Consider the following 27,362-nt stretch of genomic DNA (forward strand, 5'->3'; position numbering starts at 1 on the left):
GTCAAACGTGAAGAGACAGGAAAGAGAGGTGAGAGTTATTATTCACCAAGAAGAAGAAGAAGAAGCAGCTTCTAGTTTAGAGAGAGTAAAGAGTAAAGTGATAAAGCTGTCACCAAGTAGTATGAACCCAAACATTTGACCTGAAGATTCATTATTTAGAAGTCCAGCTGTGGATTTATAAAATGATAACATGCAGCAACGCTTACTCATATTCACATTGCAAATAATCAACTTGAACTGATCATGACTGGTTTTAATCATAAATGTGGCCAGTTACAAAGGCTCCGCCTCTAAAGTAGACAGTTCCTTCCTGGAGTCATATTAAAAACACTGCAGAGCTACAAGCAGTCGCAGCATGAAGACCTTCATCTGGTTCAATACTGTCGTTATCTGCAGCATCAGTAAGTACCAACAACACGTCGCTCTCAACATCTGGATCATATTCAATTAAAAACAATCATGTGACATCTGTAACAACTAACTCACGTTGTCTGTGCTGTTTGTTTCAGGCTGGATCTCTGTCTCAGAGGCTCAGTCTCAGACTGTGAAGGTCCAGTCTGGTCAAAGTGTCACACTGAGGTCCCCCAAACTGCCTGGTGATGCTGTGATAATCTGGTCCAGATTGATCAAAACAACCAATGCCAGCTGTATCTGTTATAAGATCGAACTTAAAAATGAAACTCAATTCTGTGAAGGATTTAAGGATGGAAACATTGAAATGGGAGTCAACGCCACTGGAGTGCAGCTCACAATCAGAAAAGTTAATTTATCTGATTCTGGAATTTATTTTTGTGAATTTTACAGTGGAGAAAACAACATTTACCATGTGATATATTTAGATGTTGAAGGTAAGAATATGGCAGGCAGTGAAGAAACTCAGGACCACTTGGACACAGCGTGTCAAAGTAAGACTGTCTTTAAGTTTCAGTTGTGTAGATCAGTCTGTTGTTTGCAGATAAATGTAGTTTAAATATAATTATTTGATTTTAGCGCAATGTAATAAAACAACATGTGTGATGAGCCTGATCCTCGGTGGTGTGACTGTTTTCCTTCTCCTGGTCGTTACTGGTCTGGTTGTTTCACTCAGGAAACTTCAAACAGGTACGTCATGACAACAGCAGCTTCTCTCATGCATTTAGTTTATTTTTACATCTTCTTTAATGTTATGTCATTGTTTTTTATTGTTTAGCTGAGAATGAGGAACAGAAAACACATCAGCAGGAGGTGATCTAGTCTTTTAATTTATTCCATTTATTTAACATGTGTCCTGTCATTGGTTCACTCTTCCACTTGGTGAAATAAGCTACTTACTCCTTTCTACAGAATCCAGCCTCTGATGACCTGAACTATGCAGCAGTGAGTTTCCGTCAAAAAGAAAGACGAAGAGAAGTGGAGCCAAACGTTGTGTATTCTGCTACTAGATAGACTGAAGAAGCAACAAACAGATTATTGCAAACTGAGGACTGATTTATAACAAGTTGAAAAAAAACTCTGACTGATGCTCATGAGAATCTATGATTGTTTTGGCAAAAATAACCTAGTTTTAATTTTTTTTCTCCATTTAAAGCTGAAATGATTTACAATATTGTGCGTGTAATGGAGTAGGAAAATGTACCATCAACCAACCAGTTTTACACCTGTCTATCGGTTTCTAAAATAAATACTAACATTTATTTTTTCCACTGTTTTGTCTAAACCTCTGCTGTGGTTAGAAACCTGCACTGCCTGTATTAGACTCAACCACTAGTAATAGGGATGTGTTCTTTCCAGTTGTATGTCATTGTGTTACTCTCAACTTGTATGGGGTGCCAAATGTAAAAGGAGCACCTATAACTAGTTTTCTCACATTTAACTAAATGACACAACATGTTTTCTCACATTTTGTCAGGCTTGGGGCAGGCGGCGGACCCACATGCACAGCGCAGAGGCAAGGCGATGATTAACACAGGTTTATTTTAGAAAACAGAGTCAGACGGTCCAGGTCATACACGGAAGTGTTCAGTGAAGTAGTACACAAGGGAGCAGGCAATCTCTAGTCCGATATCCAGGCAGGGTTCATACACAGGCGGTCTCGGCGGAAGTACAGACAGGGATAAGACAAACTCACGGTCAGATAATCAGTCACGGTTCTCTCACAGGCAGCGGTACACACGAGGTTCAGGCAGGAAGCAATGGTCAAGGCGGTCGGGGTCAAAACACGAGAAGCTATACCTGAGATGCTGGAAAGAGTACGGAAACTAGGGAAACTCGACAATCTGGCAACTGGAGTCTGTGAGAGGTGGAGGCTATATACTGGCGTTGATTAATTAACTGTTAACAGGTGTGGATACTGGGAACCGGTAAGTGACAGCTGACAGAGACAGGAAGTTAACAAAATAAAACAGGATGTGGCGAGAAACATGACAGTACCCCCCCCCTACGGCGACTTCCACGGCGCCAACGAGCCCCTCCCCCCTCCGCCCAGGGCGGGTGGAGGGAGGTCGTAGGAGGAGGGCTTGAATCCCCCCCCCCGGCCGGATGTCGAAGCAGGGTGGGCGGAGGGAGGACATCAGGAGGAGGGACAAAACAAAACCCCACAATGGTCCAAACTGTCCCTTCCAGGAGGCCAAGGGGCGCGGCGGTCGGCCGCGGCAGAAGCAACGCCATCGCCACCACAGGAAACGGCGACCCCCGGGCCGGGAGTCGCCCCCGGAACTAGACAGCCGAGGTGGCCGACGACGCAGGAGGCAGCGCCATCCTCGCCACAGGATGCGCCAAAGGCGAGGCCACCCATCAGGCCGACGAGGTACCAGCCGGCGGAATGCCGGCACCAAGGAGCAGAACAGACGTGGAGACGTGGTCAGCGCCGGACCACCAGGAACCGAAGCAGATGCGGTCAGCGCCGGACCGCCAGGAACCGAAGCAGATGCGGTCGGGGCCGAGCCGCCAGGAACCGATGCAGTTGCGGCCGGGGCCGAGCCGCCAGGAACCGATGCAGGTGCGGCCGGGGCCGAGCCGCCAGGAACCGATGCAGGTGCGTCCTCCTGGAGGTCCGCAGGAGCTGCAGCGGGCGCGACCTCCTCCTGGAGACCCGCAGGAGCTGCAGCGGGCGCGACCTCCTCCTGGAGACCCGCAGGAGCTGCAGCGGGCGCGACCCCCTCCTGGAGGCCCGCAGGAACTACGACGGGCGCGACCCCCTCCTGGAGGTCGGCAGGGACTGCAGCCGGCGCGACCTCCTCCTGGAGGTCCGCAGGGACTGCAGCCGGCGCGACCTCCTCCTGGAGGTCCGCAGGGACTGCAGCCGGCGCGACCTCCTCCTGGAGGTCCGCAGGGACTGCAGCCGGCGCGACCTCCTCCTGGAGGTCCGCAGGGACTGCAGCCGGCGCGACCTCCTCCTGGAGGTCCGCAGGGACTCCAGCCGGCGCGACCTCCTCCTGGAGGTCGGCGGGAACCGCTACTCCGAGGCTGACAGGAACGGGGGCTAGGACGACCTCTACGTGGCCGACAGGAACAGGAATGGCCTCAACATGGCCGACAGGAACGGCCTCAACATGGCCGACAGGAACGGCCTCAACATGGCCGACAGGAACGGCCTCAACATGGCCGACAGGAACGGCCTCAACATGGCCGACAGGAACGGCCTCAACATGGCCGACAGGAACAGGAACAGGAACGGCGTCCTTACCGGAGCCGGCAGCGCTGCTCTCTGGCTCCTCACGGGAGCAGGCAGCGCTGCTCTCCGGCTCCTCACGGGAGCAGGCAGCGCTGCTCTCCGGCTCCTCACGGGAGCAGGCAGCGCTGCTCTCTGGCTCCTCACTGGAGCCGGCAGCGACTGAGACGGCGTCTACTCTGGAGCCGGTTTGGCTGCTTGCAGCCGCCGAGACTGAACAGCGCGCGGCTGCACTGGAGACTGAACAGCGCGCGGCTGCACTGGAGACTGAACAGCGCGCGGCTGCACTGGAGACTGAACAGCGCGCGGCTGCACTGGAGACTGAACAGCGCGCGGCTGCACTGGAGACTGAACAGCGCGCGGCTGCACTGGAGACTGAACAGCGCGCGGCTGCACTGGAGACTGAACAGCGCGCGGCTGCACTGGAGACTGAACAGCGCGCGGCTGCACTGGAGACTGAACAGCGCGCGGCTGGACTGGAGACTGAACAGCGCGCGGCTGCACTGGAGACTGAACAGCGCGCGGCTGCACTGGAGACTGAACCGCGCGCGGCTGGACTGGAGACTGAACCGCGCGCGGCTGGACTGGAGACTGAACAGCGCGCGGCTGGACTGGAGACTGAACAGCGCGCGGCTGGACTGGAGAGTGAACAGCGCGCGGCTGGACTGGGACCTGAACCTGACTCGATTGAGGTGGAACCTGAACATGGCTCGGCTGGGCTAGCGCCTGAACGGAGCTCGACTGGACTGGGGCTAGAGCCTGAGCATGACAGGGCTGCACTGGAAACTGAGCGTGGCAGGAATGAACGGGAACCTGGACGTGACAAGGCTGAACTGGAACCTGAACTGGGCACGACTGGGCTGGAGCTGGAGCCTGAACAGAGCATGGCTGAACTGGGACTAGAGCCTGAGCGGCGTACAACTGGACTGGGGCTGGAGACTGAGCGTGGCTTGACTGACCTGACTGAGAGGTGGGACATGGTGTGGATGCTGGCTGCAGGCCTGGGAGTTGCAGGACCTCACGCAGGGCAGGTTCCCTCAGGACGAGAGCGGCAGCCTCCTCAAACAATTGTTCTCTCGTGCCCTGCTCTGCTGCCGACTCGGCGGTGTTCATGAGGTGGGCGAAGAGGAACGTAACCGGAGGAGAACAGTGGAGGTGGATCTGCCGTGCGATGCCATCTGGGATGCCTGCTATAAACAAAACACAGTCAGTCGGAAAACCAAGGGACTCTTCCGCCGGAGAGGAGGGCTGCTCGGTCCCCGCGACCGAGGTCTCTGGGCCCTGGGGCCCGGAGCCGTGCCCTCGCCGACGTCGTCTGGGGCGCCTGCGGCTGACCGTCGTCTGAGGCGCTGAGAGCGGCAGGGGCTGGGTCTCTGTAGCGGGGTCCGCGTGGTGAACCGAACCGGCGGCGTCTGCCGCTTGGGCTGGAGCCGCCGGCGCGGCGACGGAAACGGAAACCGCCGGAGCGGCGACAGGAACGGGAACCGTCGGAGCGGCGGCAGGAACGGGAACCGCCGGAGCGGCGACAGGAACGGGAACCGCCGGAGCGGCGACAGGAACGGGAACCGCCAGAGCGGCGACGGAGGTGCGGCCAGGCGATACGCACAGAGCGCGTATCAAGTCCCTCCGCGTTAGTCGGAGCCCATCGAAATACGCTTTCACTCCGGGGTAGTCACGCCACCAGTATTCGTCCTCCAGTATCTCGATGGCCAGTTCTACCACGGAGAGCCGAACCTGGGGGCTGGGTGCTTCCGCATATTTCCTGGCTAAGCCCTGGAGATCGCCACGGATGTCCTCCGGTAAACTTAGCCAAACGAGATCCATTGCTCCGGTGAGCGGCTTGTACACGGAGCCGAACAGAGAGGGAGAAAAAAAAAAGGAGAGACAGCGGCGACTGACCAGGATGAAGGCTGGGCGCTGGCTGGGTCCAAGTCGTGCCAGATTGTTCTGTCAGGCTTGGGGCAGGCGGCGGACCCACATGCACAGCGCAGAGGCAAGGCGATGATTAACACAGGTTTATTTTAGAAAACAGAGTCAGACGGGGTCAGGTCATACACAGAAGTGTTCAGTGAAGTAGTACACAAGGGAGCAGGCAATCTCTAGTCCGATATCCAGGCAGGGTTCGTACACAGGCGGTCTCGGCGGAAGTACAGACAGGGATAAGACAAACTCACGGTCAGATAATCAGTCACGGTTCAAAACACGAGAAGCTATACCTGAGATGCTGGAAAGAGTACGGAAACTAGGGAAACTCGACAATCTGGCAACTGGAGTCTGTGAGAGGTGGAGGCTATATACTGGCGTTGATTAATTAACTGTTAACAGGTGTGGATACTGGGAACCGGTAAGTGACAGCTGACAGAGACGGGGAAGTTAACAAAATAAAACAGGATGTGGCGTGAAACATGACACATTTAGTTAAATGTGCAAAAGTCTAAATGTAAATGTTAAATGCTAAATGCTAAATGTTAAATGTAAATGTTAAATGTAAATGTTAAATGTAAATGTTAAATGTAAATGTTAAATGTTTGCCGAGTGTAAAACTGAATATTCATGAATGGGCAAGTAGACTCCATCCCTACCCTCAAACAGCGCTGGTCTCAGATCAGAGACGCGAACTCAATCACCTCAAACAGTGCGCGCAAACCCCGCCCACATCTGATCTGGAAACTTTTGTTTTTAGCCTGGACGTAACTTCGGCTAGCTAGTATAGTTAGCCAACTAATTCTCCACCGGCGCCACAGAAATATTCTTTTTAAACCTACTTGACTCCTCATTAATGGTGTTTACGACAGAACGGCAGTTTGAAGCGGAGCCTCAGCCCGCACACCTGCCGTTACAGCCCGTTCAATCTCCCCCAACGGGAGGGAGTCGGAGCTGGCGGCCATGATGGCTTTGACTTCAGGCTTCTCTCCAGTATTTTCGTGCACCGATCCAGAGTCAGATGTGGGCGAAGCTATGCGTACTGTTTGACGTGTTTGAGTTCGCGTCTCTGATCTGAGACCAGCGCTGTTTGAGGGTAGGGACGGAGTCTACTTGCCCATTCATGAATATTCCGTTTTACACTCGGCCAACATTTAACATTTACATTTAACATTTAACATTTACATTTAACATTTAACATTTACATTTAACATTTACATTGGGAGGGGTTAGGGACAATAAATGGGCCCCTGGACAGAGACCCAGTCTAGTCACTAGTCTAGTGACTAGACTGGGTCTCTGTCCAGGGGCGATGGTTAGAATGTGTAGAATTGGAGTTCCAATTGGTCGGTCCATGCTGCCCGTGTTAAAGTATGTATTTCCAGCCCCATTGGTGAAAAACGCTGTTTTAGAGGTCTGTCGCGTCCCTTCGCAGAAGTGTGTACGATGTCATTGGGGTCACAGGTCACAGCATCCAGCCTGCTAATGTTTGGCTAAAGCTAGCAGCTAATGGTGCACTAACGACTAATGTTGTGCTAACAGCCCATTAACGGCCCAAACAACACATGCGGCAGTGGTGAATGGACCTCATGGTTCTGTCTGGAGAGTGTGACACAGTGGAGGACCTGAGCCCACACAGAACCTTGTAACGTGGCAGTGGCTGCTTAGCTCTGTGTCGCTGGAGCACGTTGCTGTCTGTGATACACAGCTATGCTAGGGCGTTTGTTTGGGCCACAGGTGGTTCTGGGAGAGGCCTGTTACCGTTGACCTAGGCAGTAACTGAACTAAGAAACAAATCAAGCTTAGACGAGATTGGACAATGTAGCAAAAATGTTAAATACGTAGCAAGTGCTCTTCTAACACACCTGTTATTATGAACCAGAGTCAAATAAATGTACCAGAATGCCTAAAAAGTGGATTTTGCTTGTGCTGGGACCTTTAACAATTTTAACATTTTCGCAAAATTGAAAATTATTATAGTAGTTTTGAAGTTTAAACCCCTGTTTACCATGTACATTGGTCATGCAGAATAAACGTAACCATTTGATCTAACTGATCTATGTTTTAGACTTAAAATAGTTGAAAAGTGTTTATTGTGAATGTAAATTGTTGAGGAAAAACAGACTGAACTCAGGCTGACGGATGCCGACATGCAGTACGTCAGACATGTTTTTCTCCTCTGCGAGACACACATACGCCTCTACCTTTCATAATGCAGTAACACAAAGCTGACAACATCCTGTCTTTTTGTTTCAGGTGCGGCACAGTTCGTGAGACCTCTCTGCCAGTTTCCTTCCAGACGCCAAAGAGTTACAGAAATGACTACGACGAACGAGGCAGCGTGAAACAAACTGAGCATGTGAAGCAGACTCCAGCTGCTACAGATGTTACTCCCTCAGTCGCTGCCTGATGTTTGTGGATGTGTCTGAGCAGACAATGGGCAGGTTTAACACGTCATATGAATTCATATGTGGGAAGGAGTCATTGGAGTGAAACGTTTTTTTAGCTGCGTCTCTGCGTCCATGCAGACAGGGGGCCCTCTGGATTCGCTTTGTTTAAGTGTCCTCTTGGTTTGTTGTCTTGTCATTGCCTGTAATTAACTTGATTTAGTTTAATTTTTTTGGGTTAATAGCCTGGTTTAATTGTGTCGTCCCGCTTTGTGTTCATGTCCTGCTTGTCCACATGTGTTTTTGTTCTTTTGTTGTGTGTTTTAAGTTTAGACATATTGAGTAGTATTTCCCTGCTCTGCAGTGGTTTTGAGTTATGATTACTTTCCTCCTTTTTGTTCCTTATTAATTTACTGCATATTTACACTGTTTTCTCAGGTTTTGCATTTCCGTCCTGTGGTTCTGTTTGTGGGTCTTAGCAGCCCTTTAAATAGTATTTGTAATTATAAATGTAGGGGCAGTGTTTACAAGGTTTACATGTTTTTTTATTGGGCATCTGTACAAATTAACTCTTGTCATTTATAAACTCATGTTTCTGTGTCTGCGACCCCTGCTCTAATGAGGCCTCTTACAGGACTAGAGCCCTTGTTATAGAATATGTGTTTGCACCTCTTTGCTCGTATTTTTATTTCCTCTCATCTAATTGCAGACATGGAGCTGTATATTAATTATTTAACATTTGTGTGACTAATGATTGTTTTCACATTATTAACAGTTTCCCAGTTTCACATCGTAGTGCCACCAACAGACCAATAGCTGTAGAGAAGTACTTAAACCATCCAGGGAGCTACCATAGATCTGTGCACGTTTCTACTTCACCTAGTTATTGATACATCTGACATAGATATAGGCATAGATTCGTGCTTACTCACAGTTTTTGTAAGTAACCACCCTTTGTACTGTACATGAGGCCCCTAGGACTCCAGAAGATCAGCACTACTAAATAACTGCTCAAAACACAGTACAACATAGTTTAAATACATACTGTATTTAAATAAGCTGACTGAGAAGAGTAAAGTATATGTGTTTCTGCTGATGTCACTGTTTGACTTTTGTGGCTGTTCTCTGAGTAGGTTTAATGCATCACAGAGGACGAACTTATAACAAGAGGGACGAGTAACTAATATGTACACAGAAGAGGAAGAGACTGCCCAGGTTTTCTCATCGTCATAACCCAATAACAGATTGTACATTTTGAGAAAAACATCATGGACTAATGGTCTGACAGAGGAAGTGTGAGATACACACTACACAGGAAGAGACAGCATCTAAAAGTGCACAACAGGAAGACTTCAGATGTGAAGTCTTAAACTCCTCCTGTTTTAATAGACCAACAGGAACTACACTTAATTATAGAGAAAATGTATATATCTATACTTTACACAAACCTACAGTAACAACATCACTGCCATCTACTCATCCACGCTAACGTACTCAGACCTGTCAGCTTTATTTACTGTATAGTTCAGGGTTGAACAAAGGAGGAACAAAAGGCACTAGAGTGACTCTGATATTGATAAGAGGAAGAAATGTTTAAAAAAAAGCTTAGTCACTCATGAACACGGCACAGACGAGGCCTCATCTCTTATGTTCTAAACCATTTTGATACTGTAATAGCCTCTATGGACACAATATTATATAGTACAGCATTCAAGCAACAAACCTGATGATGGGGATCGTTGTCAGTGTGACTGGTTTTCTTTGGCAAAGTAATTTATAAACTTGTATCAACTGGCATTAGAGTTATAAGTACTTTATTTTATACTGTCTTATACTGTAGATCAATCATCCTCCAGCATCTGTTAGATATTCTTTGATATCTAATAACTTTTGAAGAGTTTCTCCCAAAGTCACAGAAACCTAAATATGAATTATGCTTTTAAGGTGTACATTTTTATTATTATTATTGCTGGTTTACACAATAAAGGACCTCTGAGTCACAAAGCGTCATCTAAACCTGCTGCTCTGACTTCTGCTTCAATGCTAAACTCACTCATATCGTGTAGATGAGTAAAATGATAAAGCTGACACCAAACCGAACCAGCTTTAAGTATCAACTTATACATTTGACCTGGAGATTCATTATTTAAAAGTCCAGCAGTGAATTTATAGAAATGATAACATGCAGCGATGATTCCTCATGTTCATGGTGGAAAGATTCCACTTATCATTGGTTTTAATGGTATCATGAATGTGGCCAGTTACAAAGGCTCCACCTCTAAAGTAGACAGTTCCTTCCTGGAGTCATATTAAAGACACTGCAGAGCTACAAGCAGTCGCAGCATGAAGACCTTCATCTGGATCAGTGCTGTTGTTATCTGCAGCATCAGTAAGTACCAACAACACGTCGCTCTCAACATCTGGATCATATTCAATTAAAAACAATCCTTTAACATCTGTAACAACTAACTCACGTTGTCTGTGCTGTTTGTTTCAGGCTGCATCTCTGTCTCAGAGGCTCAGTCTCAGACTGTGAAGGTCCAGTCTGGTCAAAGTGTCACACTGTGGTCCCCCACACGGCCTGGTGATGCTGTGATAATCTGGTCCAGACTGATTAATGCAAACAAAGCCAGCTGCATCTGTTCTATGACCGCATCTAATGAAGCTCATTTCTGTGATGGATTTAATAAGAGAAAGTATGAAATGGGAGTCAGCACCAACAATACTGTGTTTCTCACAATCAAAACTGTTGAGTTATCCGACTCTGGACTGTATTTCTGTCAATATTTAAAAAAAAAAAAAATCACTTACTATGTGATACAGTTAAATGCTGAAGGTAAGAATGTGAAACTCAGTTTTCTCTGTTCTTCTTATTTGTCTGTTAGAATAGTTCATAATTGAACTTGTTTGAAATTTATTGTCAAACAAGACAGTGATTCATTAATGTTTTTTCCATAATGTGAACAGGCAGTGAAAAAACTCAAGACGATTTGACCACACAGTCTCAACGTAAAGCTCTTTTGATTTAATTGTTGTTTTCAGATACTACAAACACTGTTTTGCCAACAGATTTGTTCATTTCATTTTAGCGACGTATGAAACAACATGTGTGATGAGCCTGATCCTCAGTGGTTTGACTGTTTTCCTTCTCATGATCGTTACTGGTCTGGTTGTTTCACTCAGGAAACTTCAAACAGGTACGTCATGACAACAGCAGCTTCTCTCATGCATTTATTTATCTTTTACATCTTCTTTAATGTTATGTCATTGATTTTTATTGTTTAGCTGAGAATGAGGAACAGAAAACACGTCAGCGAGAGGTGATCTCATCTTTTAATTTATTTCATTTATTTAACCATATGTCCTGTCATTGGTTCATACTTCCACTTGGTGAAATGAGTGACTAATTATTCCTTTCTACAGAATCTAGCCTCTGATGACCTAAACTACGCAGCAGTGAGTTTCTGTCCAAAAAAAAGACGAAGAGAAGTGGAGTCGAACGCTGTGTATTCTGCTACTAGATAGAGTGAAGAAGCAACAAACAGTTTAGAGCAAAGTGAGGACTGATTTATAACAAGCTGAAAATATAGTCTGACTGACGCTTATGAGAATTTATGGTTAATTTGTCATGAAGAAACCTAGTAATCATAGTAAATAAATATAGAAAGTGTTTACAACATTATTACATGTGCTAGAGTAGGAATACAACTATTTACCAGCAAACATCCAGTTTTACGTTTGTTGATCTGTTTCTAAAATAAATACTAACATTTTTCTTCCACTGTTTTGTCTAAAGCTCTGCTGTGGTTGGAAAACTGCACTGCCTGTATTAGACTCAACCACTAAACCTTCAGCTGGGTTGTGTTCTCTCCCTCTTAGCAACAACCACAAAACATAAAAATATCTCCTAATATATTCAGTATCTTAGTTTTTGGCCACATGTTGGTGACACAGAGCACGTGAATTCACCCACTGTAGCACAGACTGTAGACCTGTGTATAGTAGGTGGGAAACATTAAAACTAAAGAACCTCAGCCTTCAGAGTCAGGAGGAGCTGCAGTGTCACTGTATTAGTCTTAATAAATTAAGATGAAACTGTTTAATTGAACTCATAAAAGGGGGGATAGCCACAGTTACACCACAGCTTTGTGTTCATCAGTTACTAATATTCTGCATTAGGTGTGTTTAGGTTCTCTATATAATACGTTGTTTGCCTGTGATCATGGCATTTGGATCCATCACCTTGTTTGTCGCCTGGTTGTTTCCCTCATGAGGGTTTTGTTTGTCGGCCTTAGTAGCTGTTCCTTGACGTATTCTCCCCATTTGTGTCAAAAAACAACACCATCTTTAAGGATCCACTTCATTATTGTTAATGGTTTTAATGGTATCATGAATGTGGTCAGTTACAAAGGCTCCACCTCTAAAGTAGACAGTTCCTTCCTGGAGTCATATTAGAGACACTGCAGAGCTACAAGCAGTGGCAGCATGAAGACCGTCATCTGGATCAGTGCTGTTATTATCTGCAGCATCAGTAAGTAAGTAAGTAACTCAGAAGTCTCAGGTCTGGTCCAGACTGAACACTACAACCAATGTGAGCTGCATCTATTCTATGGCCTCATCTAAGGGAAAAGCTCAATTCTGTGATGGATTTAATAATGGAAAGAATGAAATGAAATTGACCCCCAGTGGAGTGTATTTCAGAATTAAAACACTTTTAGAATCTTGTCTTTTAGAATAGCTGATATTAGTAAAAAAAACTATTTAAAATTATTGTTAAACAATACAGTGATTCATTAATGTTTCTTCATCTTGTAAACAGGCAGTGAATAAACTTGGACACAGAGTTTCAAAGTTAAAAAAAAGTAAAAGTACATTTTCATATATTGTAAACACTGTTTGGCCAATTTAAGATTTGTTCATTTCATTTCAGAGTCATACAAAGCAACACATTTGTTTGTGATGAGCTTAATTTTCGCTGGTCCGGCTGCTTACCTTCTCGTGATCGTTGCTGTTTTAGTTGTTTGAGTCAGGAACCTTCAAGCAGGTACCTCATGACACTTTAGGCCTTCTCCATAAATGTGTTTCAGTTTTAGTATAACAGCTGTCTCTTTTATTCGTCTGAAAACACTCGCTTTATTAATTACATGCATGAGTCATTCATGTCATTTGGTGTGAGTCCTGTAACCACTGCAGCGATACAACATGTAGGGCAAACCTCCAGGTCCACAGGGCTGTACACTAACATTCTGCAAGACAAACTATTATCCATCAGTTTCAAATCACTCAGCCAAGAATGAATGAAGGGCCCAATCAGAGGCCTCCCTCTTCCAGGGAGCGTCATGTCTCTGCTTGTCCTCTGGGAGGCAGCGTTTGCACTCTATGGGAGTTTGTCGAGGCTCTTGGGCCTCAGTAACGACAATAAAAAATGTATTGTAATTGTAAAATACTACACAACTTGATTAAACGAGAAACCTAAATAAAAAGTAAAGAGACAAAATCATATTTATTGACCAAGGGGGTCCTAATACTGTAACTTAGGAGACAATAGGAGATTTACTTGTCTAGGCAGTCTATCATTTTGAAGAAATGATAGACTGCCGTGAGCATGCTGGTCTGAAAGAGTGCAAGATATGACGATGAAGCAGTTTCACATGATTAGAGTTGTTCTTCAGCTAATGTTAGTGGCTTTTTACTCTGCTGTCAAACAGCAGGTCACATTGTTTACCTTCCACTGATAATGACGTAATCAGATTTGTTTGTGCGCTGTATCACAGTTTTCTAGAGAACTGTGCAAGATTTGGGACCTGAGGCTTCTGTTGCGTGAATTTGGCTCTTAACTATAGTAATTATTAGATCATTTGAAGGAGTGTCACCTCCGTTGCTTTATGTCAGTAATGAGGAGCCAACAGCAACATGTGCTGCAGAACCAGAGAAACGGCCTGTGGTTGTTTTGCAGCACGTCCGTGTGCAGTCGTGGCTTCGAGAGCATCGCTCAGGTACAAACTGGAGGCCAAACACGTGGTGTCTGCAGGCCTGTAGTCAAAGTCACACCTCTACTATCATCCACCATCTGTCATCAGAGCCACTGAAGCTGCACTTCAACTGCATTGGCAAAAAAATAAAACAGTTAGCGGTAAATCAATGCCGAACTGTTGCAGCTCCGTCATCACGGGTCACACATTCAATACAATATATGTGTTCGCGACTCTGCTTTTTTGTGAAACATAATTTAACCAGTGTGACATCTGCACAGCCTTCTGTCGCACAATCCACCCGCTAAAGGCTGCACAGTTTAACGATGCGACACATCTCGTCGGGCCTCAGCAGGTGAAGGACGAAGCGAAGCGCTAACATCAGCACAGTCTCACTGGGCAGGTACGCTTTGAGCCCGCGCTACTGGTGTGGTTAATTTAATATCTAATTTAGTATTAAGGTTTCCTATGAGTCAATGATCTGTTTTCAACCTACCTGGTAAATATGACTAATAAATCTACCACATAGAACAGTTGATGGAGGCAAAGAACGGTGCAGGTGAAGGTTCATGAGACAAAACATGGTTCAAACCTTCATCGTCTACAGTTTCATTAATGCAGATCTTTTTCCTCACCCATCCCTCAGAACGCGTTTGTGTTGGCTGTCTGAACACGCAGATCAGAGGAAAGCCCGACCTCTTCACGTTTTAATTCAGACCACCCTCACTGGAGCACAGTTCAGTTGTAACGTTGCACCGGTGCATACGATCATGAACTTTGCCTCGCTAACGGTTTTCCTCTGCATCCTTGGTGAGTGTGCCAGCTTATGCCTCGTTTTTCAAATTATTACCGCAACTTAAATTATTAACTAACTCTTTATTTCAGGCTGGATCTCTGTCTCAGTGTCTGAGTTTCACACTGTGGAGGTCCAACGTGGTGAAGAGGTTACACTGAACTGTACCAACTTTACCAGTATTCCATCTCACATCATCTGGTTCAAACTGGGCAGTGAACCCAACATCACCAGGATCTCCTTTATGACCAGCTCTGATGGCATTGCTACGATCTGTGATGGATTTCAAAATGGCACATTTACTATGACATCCAACATTGTGACCGTCTTCCTTAATATCAAACACGTGGATTTATCTGACTCTGGACTGTATTTCTGTGGATTTAATGAGAATAGAAAACCAGTGATTGTTCATGCCACTTATTTAAACGTAACTCAAGGTAAGGCTGTTTGTCTGACTTTTTTTTATCTGTATCCATGATGTAAAAAGGACAGATGTTCATTTAATTGTGTTTCTTGTAGAAAAGCCTTTCGAAATGCCAAAGTTGATCATAATGATCCTGGCAGGAGTGATTCTTGTCTTTTTTATAATCATCGTTATTCTGGTTTTCAAAATCAGGAAACATTCAGGTAATTATAGCTTGAATTAAAATTACAAGTAAAAGTTAAATCGTGCAAAACATCTTATTTGGCAAGAAAATATTGAGAGCAACGGTTTTAAACAGTGAACTGACACGGTGATTTTGTGATGTAGCTCCTGAACACGAACTGAATCCACAACACAGTGAGGTAATCAGGTCTCATTTTTACCTCTTTCTCTATATCGATGTGTGATTTGGTTTGAATCATTTGATGTATGTTTTTATCTCCAGACTCTGGGCTCTGATAACCTGAACTATGCTGCAGTGACTTTCAAACTGAAGCCAAAGACAAACCACAGACCTGCATCAGACAGAGAGCTGGAGACAGATCTTGTTTACGCTGCCACCAAATAAACTGAGAGGAATGGTTTTGCAGAAACCAACGCTTTTCATGAGCCGCTGCCATCACTGTTCAGTCACGTTACGAGACACATTCTGTGTTCAAGTTGTGCAGTGTCCTGAGACATTTAATAAAACCTACTGTTGAGTCAAAGTCATTTTAGCATCCGTTTAGCGTTCACTTATTGATGTGGGGTTGGATGGAGATCTGCAGCAGTTGGTCTGAGGTACAGTACGCTTCGCCTCACAGGAAGAGAAACACTGTGTGGTTTGAGCAGACGAGTTGAAAAGCACAAGGCCTGTTAGGTCAAAGGTTTCCTACGACGTGTCTGCTCTGCAGCACAAACGGGGTAAATGTCAGTGTCAACTGGAAAAGAACAAATCAGAATCAAGTTTATTCTCATTATTGTTATTATAGGTTTGGGTTTGGAGAACTCGGCCTAACAAGTTAAAACAAGGTAAAGAAGTAAAAGCAATAGCGACAGAATGAAGAGGTAAAAACAGTAGAATCATGTGATTTGCATGTGACCATCAGCTGTTTTACAGTAGGTAGAGACGCAGGTCTCTGTTGTGGCTCTGTAGAAGTTGAGCACCTGAAAGGAGACGCTTTCAGGCCCTTTTTTAGCTTCCTGAGGAAGAAGAGCCGCTGTTGGGCCTTCTTTACCAGAGAGGAGATGTTCAGAGACCTAGTGAGGTCACGTGTGATGTGGATTCCCAGGAATCTGATGTTTTCCACACACTCCGGCTCTTCTCCGTCCATGAGGAGAGGAGCTGTCTGTCGTCCGCTTCCTCCTGTGATCCACGCTCACCTCCTTGGTCTCGCTGGTGTTTAGGGTGAGGCTGTTGCCTTCGCACCATTTTACCAGGCGCTGGATCTCGGCTCTGTAGCGTGTCTCATGGTTTTTCCGATATGAGACCCGCGACTGTGGTGTCGTCTGCGACCTTTACGAACATATAGCAGAGCAGTCATGGTGGTGTGCCTGTGTTTAGGACCAGGGTGGATCATGTGTGGTTCCCAATTCTCACCACTTGTGGTCTGTTGGTGAGAAAGTCTCGTATCCAGGAGTATAGCGACGTAGGCAGACCCAGGTCCTGAGTTTCATTTGTCTGAGATTAGGGTACCTCTGCACACCACGCTGAGGTTCACTGCACCTCCAGCAGGGGGCGCTGTCTGGTCCAATCCCTTTTAAAAAAGGCGGTATTAAAACCTGAGCACTGAACTGCAAAAATGAGGTCTTCATCTATTTTAATACACACTATTTTTTTTATCACTTAAATCGTAAAAAAAAAAAGTTAAATTACATATTACAACAAAAATCAATATAAGGAATTAAAACAGACAGTAAGTTCATCAAGTTCTCTCATACATAAGGATCAGTGAAGATGACAGTGGAGGAAATGCTTTGTCACACTTCACTATGCAGCTGTTGCCACTCATATAAACAATGTCACCCACACGGTTCACAACTGCACATTTCTTCAAATGAAAGTAACACCTGCAGAAGCTATAATCTGATATCTAAGTAATATATATAAGTGTGTGTGTGTGTGTGTGTGTGTGTGTGTGTGTGTGTGTGTGTGTGTGTGTGTGTGTGTGTGTGTGTGTGTGTGTGTGTGTGTGTGCATGTTCTGCAACGTGGACACCATAAACCATATTTTTGCTATCAAGGTGAGGACACTGCGACAACGTCTGCGACACTTGGCAGGTCCCCACCGGTCTTTTTTGAGGGTCAAGATGTGATTTTAGGGCTGTGGTTAGAATTGAGGTTTGGTTCGGATTAGAGCAAAGTTAGACGTCCGCCTTTATTTGTGATGGTTAGGGTAAAGATAAGGGGCTAAGGAAGGCATTATCTCAATGGGGAGTCCCCACGTAGATGTAGATATGAAACAAGACTGTGTGTGTGTGTGTGTGTGTGTGTGTGTGTGTGTGTGTGTGTGTGTGTGTGTGTGTGTGTGTGTGTGTGTCTGTGTGTGTCTGTGTGTGTCTGTGTGTGTGTGTGTGTGTGTGTGTGTGTGTGTGTCTGTGTGTGTCTGTGTGTGTCTGTGTGTGTGTGTGTGTGTGTGTGTGCGTGTGTGTGTGTGTGTATGCATGTATGAGGCTGTTCAGCAGGATGCGCCCGCCTTCAGACCTCATGAGACCCTGTTGTGTGCAGGCCTGTGTTCAGGGCCGTCCAACAGTACAAAAACCAACAGAGGAAATGATCCGCCTCTTTAAAGTCAAGCTCCAGTTGAGTTTAGTAAAGACTTGTCCCAGCGACACGATCACACAGACAATGAGGAACTATTCCTTGGTACCAGCTTTACTTCTCTGCAGTGTCTGTAAGTACTAACACCGTCGACCATCCTCTGTAACTCTGTGCTGTGACCTCATACAGTGTTTGGTGCCTCAGGCTGGATCGGTGCCTTTGACTTTCACGCTGTCGACGTTCAACCTGGTGACGGCGTCACGCTGCTGTGCTCCAACTTTTCTGCAGCTCAAACCCAGATCGTATGGTTCCGAGCCGTCAAGAAACTGAAGCCTGCCTGCATTTGTTTCATGTTCAGTCCTCCTGAACCTGCTTCATTCTGCGGAGGCTTTACCAGTCTCACATTTGAAGCAACAACCAACATCTCTACGCTCTTCCTCAAAATCAAGGGAGTGAATTTGTCTGACTCTGGATTATATTTCTGTGGATATAACCAAGGGTCAGACCCAGTCATCGTCAGCGCAACGTACGTAGAGGTTCAAGGTAAGAGTCATGAATTTCCTGTTTTTTATCTAAAATGTTTGTGGAACTAAAGAATTTCATGATAAATTTTAACAAATATTTGTAAAATGTAACAGGTTCAGATTCATATACAGCTGTAAAGCAGATTTCTGGGATCTTTGGTGGTCTGACTGTTTTCCTCACTCTGCTCATCGTTGGTCTGGTTGTCAGAATCAAGAAGCTTCAAGGTATTTTTTTGACTGATATGTCTTTTTTGACCCCTAGCAAACACTAATGGACTGCTGTGTTTCTGGTTTAGATCATACAGAAGAACACAGTCCACAAAACACCAGGGTAAAGTTTGATGTCATATAAATGCCTCGTTCTCCTGCAAATTCCGTTACATGAGATCTTTTTTTTCTAATATTTTTCATAGAGTCAGGGATCGGATGATCTGAACTATGCAGTAGTGAGCTTTCGTCCGAAATCAAGCAGAAACCTCAGCACTGCATCAGAAAGTAAAGTGGAGAACAATGCAATTTATTCAGCCACCAGAGCAGAGGAAGCACCTGGAACCAATGTAATTGACATTTTTATTTATTCTTGTGTGTCATTATCAATGTTTGACACACACAGTGATGGAGGCGGATGGTCTGCCCCCTGCAATAGTTTCCTGCTGTTTGGTTTAAAAATAATCAGCAATCATGTATATTTTTGTCGCTAAGTTGGGGATTTTCTACTAAAGTATAAGTATGCAAATCAAAACTAACTAATTGTATAATAAGAAGAAATAATAACTAACTAACACGGGGGCTTATTTCTGCCCACATTTCTGAATTATAACACACATTTTTATTTCCTGCCTAAGTATCTTCTCATGTAGAGAAACATTCTGTTTTGTGAATAATTTTATAAATAGTTATTTAGCAGCGGTGGTTTTTGATTCGTTTGATTCGCAGAAGCCTGCGTGTTAAAAACTTGTTGAATTCATTCAAAAGAAAAAGAGACGAGAGCTTTTCTGTAGATTTGTGTGTTTGTGCGTCACTCTACTTACAAGCAAAGCACCAGGAGCTTGTTCCTTTGTTTGGTTCCATCTTGCGGCTCCTGTGAACGCACACGTGTTCAGAGTGAGCTATGTGTTTCTGTTCGTTTGACACCTTGTCATCATTTTTCTCAGGCAAACCAACTCTGTGCAGGGAAGGACTTTGGCCATGGTTCAGTAGAAACCCTGAATCCCAGTGAGGCTAGAACCAAGGCACTGGTCCAACACTGACCTCTAGTGTGTCTACGCAGGTTAATCAACCCTCACCGTGGAGGAAAACCAGCCCAACGCAGGCCTGCTGCATTAGGCCGGTGTTTTGTTTCTGTCTTTATGTCTGTTTACGTACTTTTATATTGTAATTCGATCATTATTGCTCTGTTGGTAGAACACGGCTTGTGAAGCACGAGGCTCCAGGTTCAAGCTCCGCCTCTGGCTCCAGGTGTGTCCACTGCTCCCACTGGGGATGCGTTAAACGCTGACAACCCATTTCATTGTGACAATGTACCAAGTGTGATAATGACAAACATGGGCTTTCTTTCTTTCTATAAACTTGCACATTTGCTAAACAATTTTGTCTACATTTGATGTAGTACGTAATGTATTGTATGGGTGCATTTAATGTAATTCCCTGTGTGTCCACTAGAGGGAGATCTTAGAAAGTAACCTATCTCTAAGTGTGTGTAGGGCACATTGAGTGTGTTACAGTACGTTATATGGTTGTGTTCTCATTAATCATAATTAATTGTCATGTCATTTCATGTCATGCTCTAATTGACACCATCTAACTATGAATACATTAGTACAAGCTGTTTGTCTTTGCAAAGGTCACCAAGACATTCTATGAGTTGGCAAACACTGGTTGTTTCACCTAAATAAATTAGTTCCTCGTTTATATTTCTGTCTCTTTTCTGCTATATTTTAATTGATTAAACTGTGTGAGAAAGTCACAAAACAGAAAGAAACTGCTGCAGCACAGATGAAGGTTTTGTCTTCATTGAAGAACGGTTGACATTTGTTGTTCTGCAACTGTATTCACGGCCAACAAAGGCTGCTGGTAGGTGTGATGGTGAACCCAGCCTTTCTACCTGGTGCTGACAAGACACCAATGAAGAAGTGTCATGGAGTGTGAAGTGGAAAGAGCTCAGCTCTGGTTGGATGCTGACATCAGGACAAGGATTCGTTGAAGTACAGTGTGTTTCTGTTCAAGCTCAGCTCTTTGTGGAAAACAATTCAGAGGATGTGAAAAAGAAATTCTGAAGCACTCGAGGACTCTGAGCTGCAGCTTAGATGCGGTGCAGATCATTGCATTTGCTTACGTGTTTGTGCTTCAGGTCACAGCAGCTTCATCATAGCCACAAACCATATTTTGTGTGAGGATGATGACGATGGAGATAATGAAGATGGTTTATCACAGCAGCTTGTGATGACTGTACCATAGCCCAGTACTTCAAGCTGCACTTTAGCATCTAACATTAGAGCGAGAGAGTCACAATGACTTTTACCTGGGCAGCAGTTGTACTCTGCATTCTCAGTAAGTATTACTTCATAAATATAACTAAACATTTGGGATATTGCTTGACTGATCGTGTATAACTTCATGTCCTGCGTCTGCCTCAGGCTGCAGCTCTGCCTCAGCCTTTGAGTTTCACACTGTGGAGGTTCATTCTGGTGAAACGGTCACGCTGCTGTGCTCCAACTACACCAGCTCTCCGACCCAGATCATGTGGTTCCGAGCAGTAAAGAAACTGAAGCCTCGCTGCATATCTTCTTTATTCAGACCTTCTGAACCTGCTTCATTCTGTGAAGGATTCGACAAGCTCAAATTTCAAACATCATCCAACAATACTCATATCTTCCTCACAATCAAGCGAGTGGATTTGTCGGACTCTGGACTGTATTTTTGTGGAAATTATATAAGCAAAAATCAACTTATTGTTGGTGCAACATATTTAGAGGTTTATGGTAGGAATTTTGGATTTTATGTCTATTGATTCATTACATAATCTGCACCTCAGTAAACATTAAACAGTCTCATGGTGCATTGTGTACGTGTCAGTTTAAATATTAGTCAGACCTCAGATAATTAGAGATATCGTGCATTTCATGATGTAAAGTCTTTGTTGCAGACATTTTGGAGGAGATTGTGAAGCTGACGAGTCTGGTCCTCGGGGCTCTGACGGTTTTTCTCACTATGGTCGTCATCGTGTTGGTTATCAAATTCAAGAAACAGCACAAAGGTGTCGTCATCAATTCTTCGACTTTCACATAATTGTTTTTTAAGTGATGAGACAAATTTGCATCGTCTGTTTTCTATTATTCAGCTCCTATTAAGGAACGGAAACCACAACGAACAGAGGTAAAGAATGTTTAATATTTCAGCAGAAACACTTCATGTCATCTGTTGTTTGTTAGACTGGCTTTTTCACAGTCTCAGCTATTAATAATGAGTGATAGGATATTTTACAGAGTGGGAGTTCAGATGATTTTGAGTATCCGCCAGCGACTTTGGCTCCAAGACCAGATGAAGACCTGATGCCTGAACCGGCACAGCAGCTGGAGACAGATGCCGTCCACATCGGCTCAAGAAACGACTGGAACTGCAGTTTGGAGTCAGACTGATGCTTATCAAACTTCTGAATGAGCAGCTGGTGTCCAGGATGAGTTACCGCCACCAATAGCTGTATGTGATGCTTTGGCATTATGCAAAAATGTTACTTTTAAAATAAAATGCCCTATTTGTAATGTCTGTCTGTCTGACTAATGGACTGTCAGTAAAGTACAATAGAGGATTGGTGCATGGAGACACAGGAGGGTGGATGTGCTCTAAACATAAAACTACCTGATGAGCTGATTAAACAAAGACTGAAGAGTGTTTCTTTAGGTGCTGGTCTGAACTCATGTTGTTTTCTTTTTATGCCACAAAGTGATCTGCTACTGCTCTGAATGACCACTGATCGTATCATCACCATTTATGAAGTAGCCTGGGTTTGTTACTGTTCGTGGAAATAGAAAGTGTGCAGAGGTCTATGATGAAGTTAGATCATCACATCAGATTAGACACATGCATCATGTTTGAATAACATGGAGCTTAACTTTCATCTATGTAGCTTGTGTGATGAATGCATTCAGACAAATTCACCAGATAGTGGGGCTCAGAGCAGTAAGGACACTAAAGCCTTGCTGTATTCATTTTTTACACAGAAAACCAACCTATTGTCAATGCAACATATTTAAAGGTTCAAGGTGGAATTGGTGGAGTTCTGTCTGACTGGTGTCTGCGTAACAGATTTATCAGATCATATACATTTTGTTTCTCTGCTTTCACTGTGCATCGTTTAAACATAAATCTATGTTACGATGCAACATGGTTTGTCTGTTTACTGCTGGACTTTAGTATAAAAGAAACATTTAAACTTCCTTCATTCTAACACTACTGAGAACCATAACTAAGGTGTCAAACCTCAGTGGTTTTGCAGTACTTTGTTGTGGAATCCTGTTTCATACCTCAACCTCAGCCTCTACAGCAGAAAAATGCCTTTTTATATATTTCTCTCCGAAGTTTTGGCGTTTAGTTACAAAACGTTTTAGTTTACAAAAATCTGATTTTAAATTTGATTAACAAAACGTGTGTGCATTAAGATTTTAAGCAACTAATGCAGTCAAAATTTTAGAGACATGTTAATGTCTAATAATAAAGTTTACTGAGGATATATACAAGACTGAGTCCATCTCATTTTAATTGTTTTATTTATGTAGGTCAAAAATACAAAACACAAATCAACGGTCAGCTTTGCTTGTCCTTCACAACTTCTTAAATATCAGTTAAAACAAACTCATTCTATTTCTATGGGTTTACTCAAATTCTTTTAAAAATGCTTTCCTCAGTCTTAATTAATGTAAGGTTATGGTAAACTTACAGCAATTTTCAAGAAATCCAAATACACATGCAGCTTTAAAATGTTACCTTGTAAATACTGTCGATAGAGAAGTAGATTTCTAGCTGTTTGGACAAGCAATGGCTATTACCTCATAAAGAGCTCATCTCTAATAGCATTATTTCCAGTCATAAACTTGCTACCTATCAAAACATTTTAATGTTGTGTATCGTATGTGCATCAGGTTCTACTTCAGTAGCCCTTAAAGCCCCTTGACTTACCTGTTCAATATGAAGGCCTCCAGTAGCGTCTGACGTCATCGCCCCAGTTTGAGGGTAAACTTGCCTCAGCTACGAAACCTTAACTATTCGAGTTCAGTCAGCGGTTGAGCCCACATTTACCAAAGCTACAGTTTTCAGCGAGACGGTTTTAGGTTTAGCGCTTTACGTGATGTTATAAACGCATTTAATGTTTTGCAAGGTTCCGAGAGCATCCGATTCAATGCAAACGGTTACTCTGAGGTTTTGGCGCAGGGCATGACTTTGAGCACATCTGGGAACACTCCACAAATTCGTTTTATTAAAAAAAAAAAATACGACACCTGACAAGGTACATGTTTACGCTTTTCGGGTAGTTGTGCTATTAACAGTTATTTACTACATTTGTCACTCCTGTTTTTACTAGATTTAAGTTTCACAGCAACGGCATGAGGAGGTTTGGTTTTCGAAAGGTTTAACATGATGGAACAAACGTGCACATGAGATTTTTTTTTTATATGTTTCAATTCTTTTAAATCTACAAAGTCACAAGTATCGCCTAGTAACTGCTGCTTAAAGCAGTCAGCATACTACGGTCACAAACAACATCAGAACACTATTTAAATGATACAAATTAAGAATGAAAACGCCTAACCCTGACGTCAAGCATTAAAAAACTACAGCACAGTGGGAAACTGAATTAATGAGGAAGAATCACGGAGTAAAAACTGTCCCAAAATAATAAAAACCAATAACAGACGTAGACGCCGCAGTTCCTCGAGCGAGCACCTCAGGGGAATATAACGCGCTCAGCCAGACAGGAAGAGGATAGTGTCACGTACATCAGGGGTCAGCGAGCGGCGACGCATTTGGACGACGATCCTGAAAAAAGAGCAAATGACACAATTGAACTGACTGCATCGGTTAAACATAGCACGCTGTTCCATCGCATTTAACTGCAGGCCTATTTTTTTTTTTACGAGTTTTGGTTCTCGGTTTTCTAAGTGATTTCAGCTCGTGACACTCATGGTCTTTAAGTTAGGGCACAGCCGTGCATTATGGACGAATTTCACATTGGGAGGGTACCTTCGGACGCATGCTTTTTGAGACCTTGCTGTCCCAAAAGAACTAGAGCGTGCGGAACAGGACATAAGCTGCCTCGGCCTATATGGCGACGAAGGGAATTTTTAAAGGATTTTTACAGCAAGTCTATCTGACACCTATTCTCACCTTAACATGCTGGGACTAATAAGCGAAGCGTGCAGGTGGTGGCGGAGGCAGCCGTTCTGCGTAGGGGTCCCTGGGACGTGGAACAAATGGTGGAACCCGGGAAACCGGAGAAAGACGTGATCGCTCGTAGTTGTAACCATTACTGGCCGGGGGCATCGGCGCGTTAGGTGCTCTTCTGAGGGGACTGCGATCTCGGGCGAAGTATGAAGACGGAGGCGGTGGGAGGGGCCGACGCTCATATGGGTCAAGCGACGTGGGCATAAGTCGGTCTCGGACGACGGCTGCGGGTGGAGGAGGGGGCGGAGGGGCGCCAGGACGCTGGTCTTCGAAGCCGGCAATGCCGTACGGCCGAGCTCTGTACTTCTCATAGTAATCTACTACGCCATATCTCTCCCTTTCGCCATCATAGGGACGGTCAGGATAAACAGCTCGTCTAGGGGGAGGGGGAGGCAGGGGAGGGGCTGGGTAACCTGGGGGTATAGGACCTAGGCGACCTCTCATGTAGTTGGGCGGGGGAGGCTCGTGCCTCTCTCCTGGATAGCGAGGAGGCCAATAACCAACTCTATCTGGGGGAGGAGGAGGGTAGTCCTCCCGTTCATCGTGTCTGGGGCGACTCTTGGAGATCTGGACATGGATGCGTTTACCTACATTACAAGAAGTGAAACACAAACATAGTTAAAAAAAACACAACACCACAAATTAAACAACCAACACAAACACACCCCGCATTACACAAAGTACTATTGAGTTTAACATTATGGCCTGTGCTTACCTTGGAACTCCGAGTTGTCCAGACCTTTAAGAGCATCCATGGCCTCATCAGAATTGGACATATGTACAAAAGCAAAATTCTTGACAATAGCACATTCCGTGACGGTTCCGTACTCCTCAAAGAGAGCACGGAGCTCATCATCGGCTCCCTTTTCTACATTCGCTATATGCAGTTTGACTGCTCCCTGGCCCTTCCCATGGCTGGCCTCCACGTTGATTGGTGTGCCATGAAGCTTGTAGAGGTGCAGACTCTTTATAGCTTTGGTGGCAGCCTTGCGATCATCCATGTGGACGAAGGCATAGTTTTTGATGATGGCGCATTCTGTGACTGTGCCGTACTCGGTAAAGAGCGCCTTAATTTGCTCCTGGTCTGCCTCTCGGGGCAGATTTCCCACAAAAATTTTCACCATTGTAAAAGACCTGCTTTAATGCCAATAAAGGAAAAAGATAAGATGGAAAGACAAAACACGAAAACAAAGTGAATACGACTGTTTGGGTATGCACAGTTTTGTAATATAAACGAGCTGTAACAGTGTCAGTGTCATCGCATTTAACAGGCCTGTTCAAGGCAAAATGGCCGACACCACTTCAAATTAAAGCGGCAACATAAGTTAGTCTATCATAACACAGCGAAAGGGCTAAATTGCTTTAATATATATTGTCTAATTCGTTTGCCGTTATTGTCCCGTAGAGCTTGAAATAAGGGCAAAGTCGAAACATAGATGGGGTTAATGTTAAACGCGGCAATGCTAACTGTTAGCCTGCTACTACGACCGTGGTGCGAGTGATGCACAATGCAACCCGTTGCCAGAGGAGCGAGAAAGCGAACAAACGCTCACCTATTAATTTAAATATGCGTGTCAAATAAAACACTCTTAGCTATACGTGAATGTTACAACATAATATTTGTACATATTTACAATTTTTTTATTACCTTTTAAAGCGAAGCAGTAGAATTGAACCCCTTTTTGAGAGTCCTCCTCTTGATAACTTCCGTTTCTCCTAAGACCCGCCTTTTCTCTTCCTCACGCGCAGACTCAACCACAGCGCCACCCGCTGTTCAGGAGGGCCAACATAAAAACTAACGGGTCCCTTGGTTTGTTATCGGTTTAAATAATTAGACGATGTGCTTTTCTCGTTGTACTGTTGTCCATTCATCAACTAAACTGTTGGCCCTAGAGCCTTAGAAATTACCCCACACTTCTTGGCTGGCCAGAAACCAGCCCTCCCGCTTATTTCAGTACAAGTCTTCAACGTGACTTTTCATTGCTTCACGAATGCGATAATTCCGCCATAAACAGGACAGACCACACCCCGAGTTGATGTGTAACGGGTCGATGTGGAGATTTTACACTTGCCCGTTATAATCACGTCATAAATAGTGCAACTGCAAAAACAAATGTGAAAGCAGTGGTTTCATTCCAGTTCAAAATTACATCACCCCGGGAATTCCAGAACTTTTAGTGCTGCGTTCACGGCGCTCATGTTAATAAGGTTTCGAAACCGTTGATGTTTACAAAGTTTCTTTGAGTTTAATTTAAGGTATACGGCTAATGGTGGAATAGATTTTGGGTATGCTGTTTACTTTCCGAAACACGCCAAAAGTTAAAGTAAGTAAGGTACTTTTAAAGTACAGTAAGTAGGTGAAATTAGATATTAGATAGAATTGCCATTGTTATATTACAGGAATGTATTTCAGTGCTATACTACATCCATAAGAACATTGATTGCCAAACCTCTCTTCGTTTTGTAGACCTATCGCCAAACAAAACCTTTCCGATGAACATGACCTGGAT

At 44.4% G+C, this 27,362-nt stretch overlaps 6 protein-coding genes across 8 annotated transcripts; 5 read left to right on the forward strand and 1 right to left on the reverse strand.

Moving 5' to 3' along the window:
* Positions 1-172: 172 nt before the first annotated feature.
* LOC114851334 (uncharacterized) lies at positions 173-1,669 on the forward strand. Its single transcript, XM_029143110.3, has 5 exons — positions 173-401; positions 510-905; positions 991-1,101; positions 1,190-1,224; positions 1,324-1,669. The coding sequence occupies exons 1-5, from the start codon at positions 356-358 to the stop codon at positions 1,423-1,425; spliced, it is 690 nt and encodes a 229-aa protein (XP_028998943.1). The 5' UTR covers positions 173-355; the 3' UTR covers positions 1,426-1,669.
* An 8,575-nt stretch (positions 1,670-10,244) lies between these two features.
* LOC114851335 (uncharacterized) lies at positions 10,245-11,737 on the forward strand. Its single transcript, XM_029143111.2, has 6 exons — positions 10,245-10,348; positions 10,457-10,795; positions 10,927-10,968; positions 11,049-11,156; positions 11,245-11,279; positions 11,383-11,737. Exons 1-6 carry the CDS (start codon positions 10,303-10,305, stop codon positions 11,482-11,484), a joined length of 672 nt encoding a protein of 223 aa, XP_028998944.1. The 5' UTR covers positions 10,245-10,302; the 3' UTR covers positions 11,485-11,737.
* A 2,459-nt stretch (positions 11,738-14,196) lies between these two features.
* On the forward strand, positions 14,197-17,321 carry LOC114851336 (uncharacterized). The gene is made up of 6 exons (XM_029143112.3): positions 14,197-14,334; positions 14,578-14,741; positions 14,817-15,164; positions 15,247-15,354; positions 15,479-15,513; positions 15,597-17,321. The coding sequence occupies exons 2-6, from the start codon at positions 14,702-14,704 to the stop codon at positions 15,717-15,719; spliced, it is 654 nt and encodes a 217-aa protein (XP_028998945.1). The 5' UTR covers positions 14,197-14,334; positions 14,578-14,701; the 3' UTR covers positions 15,720-17,321.
* Positions 17,322-17,512: 191 nt separating this feature from the next.
* Positions 17,513-20,324, forward strand: LOC114867098 (uncharacterized). 2 transcript variants are annotated; one of them, XM_055504799.1, is made up of 7 exons: positions 17,513-18,023; positions 18,095-18,433; positions 18,529-18,639; positions 18,711-18,745; positions 18,828-18,971; positions 19,569-19,684; positions 19,819-20,324. In XM_055504799.1, the coding sequence occupies exons 1-6, from the start codon at positions 17,798-17,800 to the stop codon at positions 19,662-19,664; spliced, it is 951 nt and encodes a 316-aa protein (XP_055360774.1). In that variant the 5' UTR covers positions 17,513-17,797; the 3' UTR covers positions 19,665-19,684; positions 19,819-20,324. The 2 variants fall into 2 exon arrangements, with proteins under 2 accessions (XP_055360774.1, XP_029025284.2); XM_029169451.3 differs by having other exon boundaries at positions 17,514-18,023; positions 19,569-20,324.
* Positions 20,325-20,418: 94 nt separating this feature from the next.
* On the forward strand, positions 20,419-22,175 carry LOC114867105 (immunoglobulin superfamily member 6-like). Of its 2 annotated transcripts, none has more exons than XM_029169474.3 (5): positions 20,419-20,964; positions 21,051-21,395; positions 21,560-21,670; positions 21,755-21,789; positions 21,900-22,175. In XM_029169474.3, the coding sequence occupies exons 1-5, from the start codon at positions 20,925-20,927 to the stop codon at positions 22,050-22,052; spliced, it is 684 nt and encodes a 227-aa protein (XP_029025307.1). In that variant the 5' UTR covers positions 20,419-20,924; the 3' UTR covers positions 22,053-22,175. The 2 variants fall into 2 exon arrangements, with proteins under 2 accessions (XP_029025307.1, XP_029025297.1); XM_029169464.3 differs by having other exon boundaries at positions 20,420-20,964; positions 21,888-22,175.
* Positions 22,176-23,163: 988 nt separating this feature from the next.
* On the reverse strand, positions 23,164-26,892 carry LOC114867092 (RNA-binding protein 4B-like). Its single transcript, XM_029169437.3, is given in 5 exon segments — positions 23,164-24,447; positions 24,796-24,959; positions 24,961-25,439; positions 25,568-25,989; positions 26,501-26,892. Coding segments are annotated over 4 exon segments (1,125 nt in total). The 5' UTR covers positions 25,977-25,989; positions 26,501-26,892; the 3' UTR covers positions 23,164-24,374.
* Between the last annotated feature and the right edge of the window lie 470 nt (positions 26,893-27,362).

This window comes from Betta splendens, chromosome 2, assembly GCF_900634795.4.
Source record: "Betta splendens chromosome 2, fBetSpl5.4, whole genome shotgun sequence".
NCBI lineage: Eukaryota > Metazoa > Chordata > Actinopteri > Anabantiformes > Osphronemidae > Betta > Betta splendens.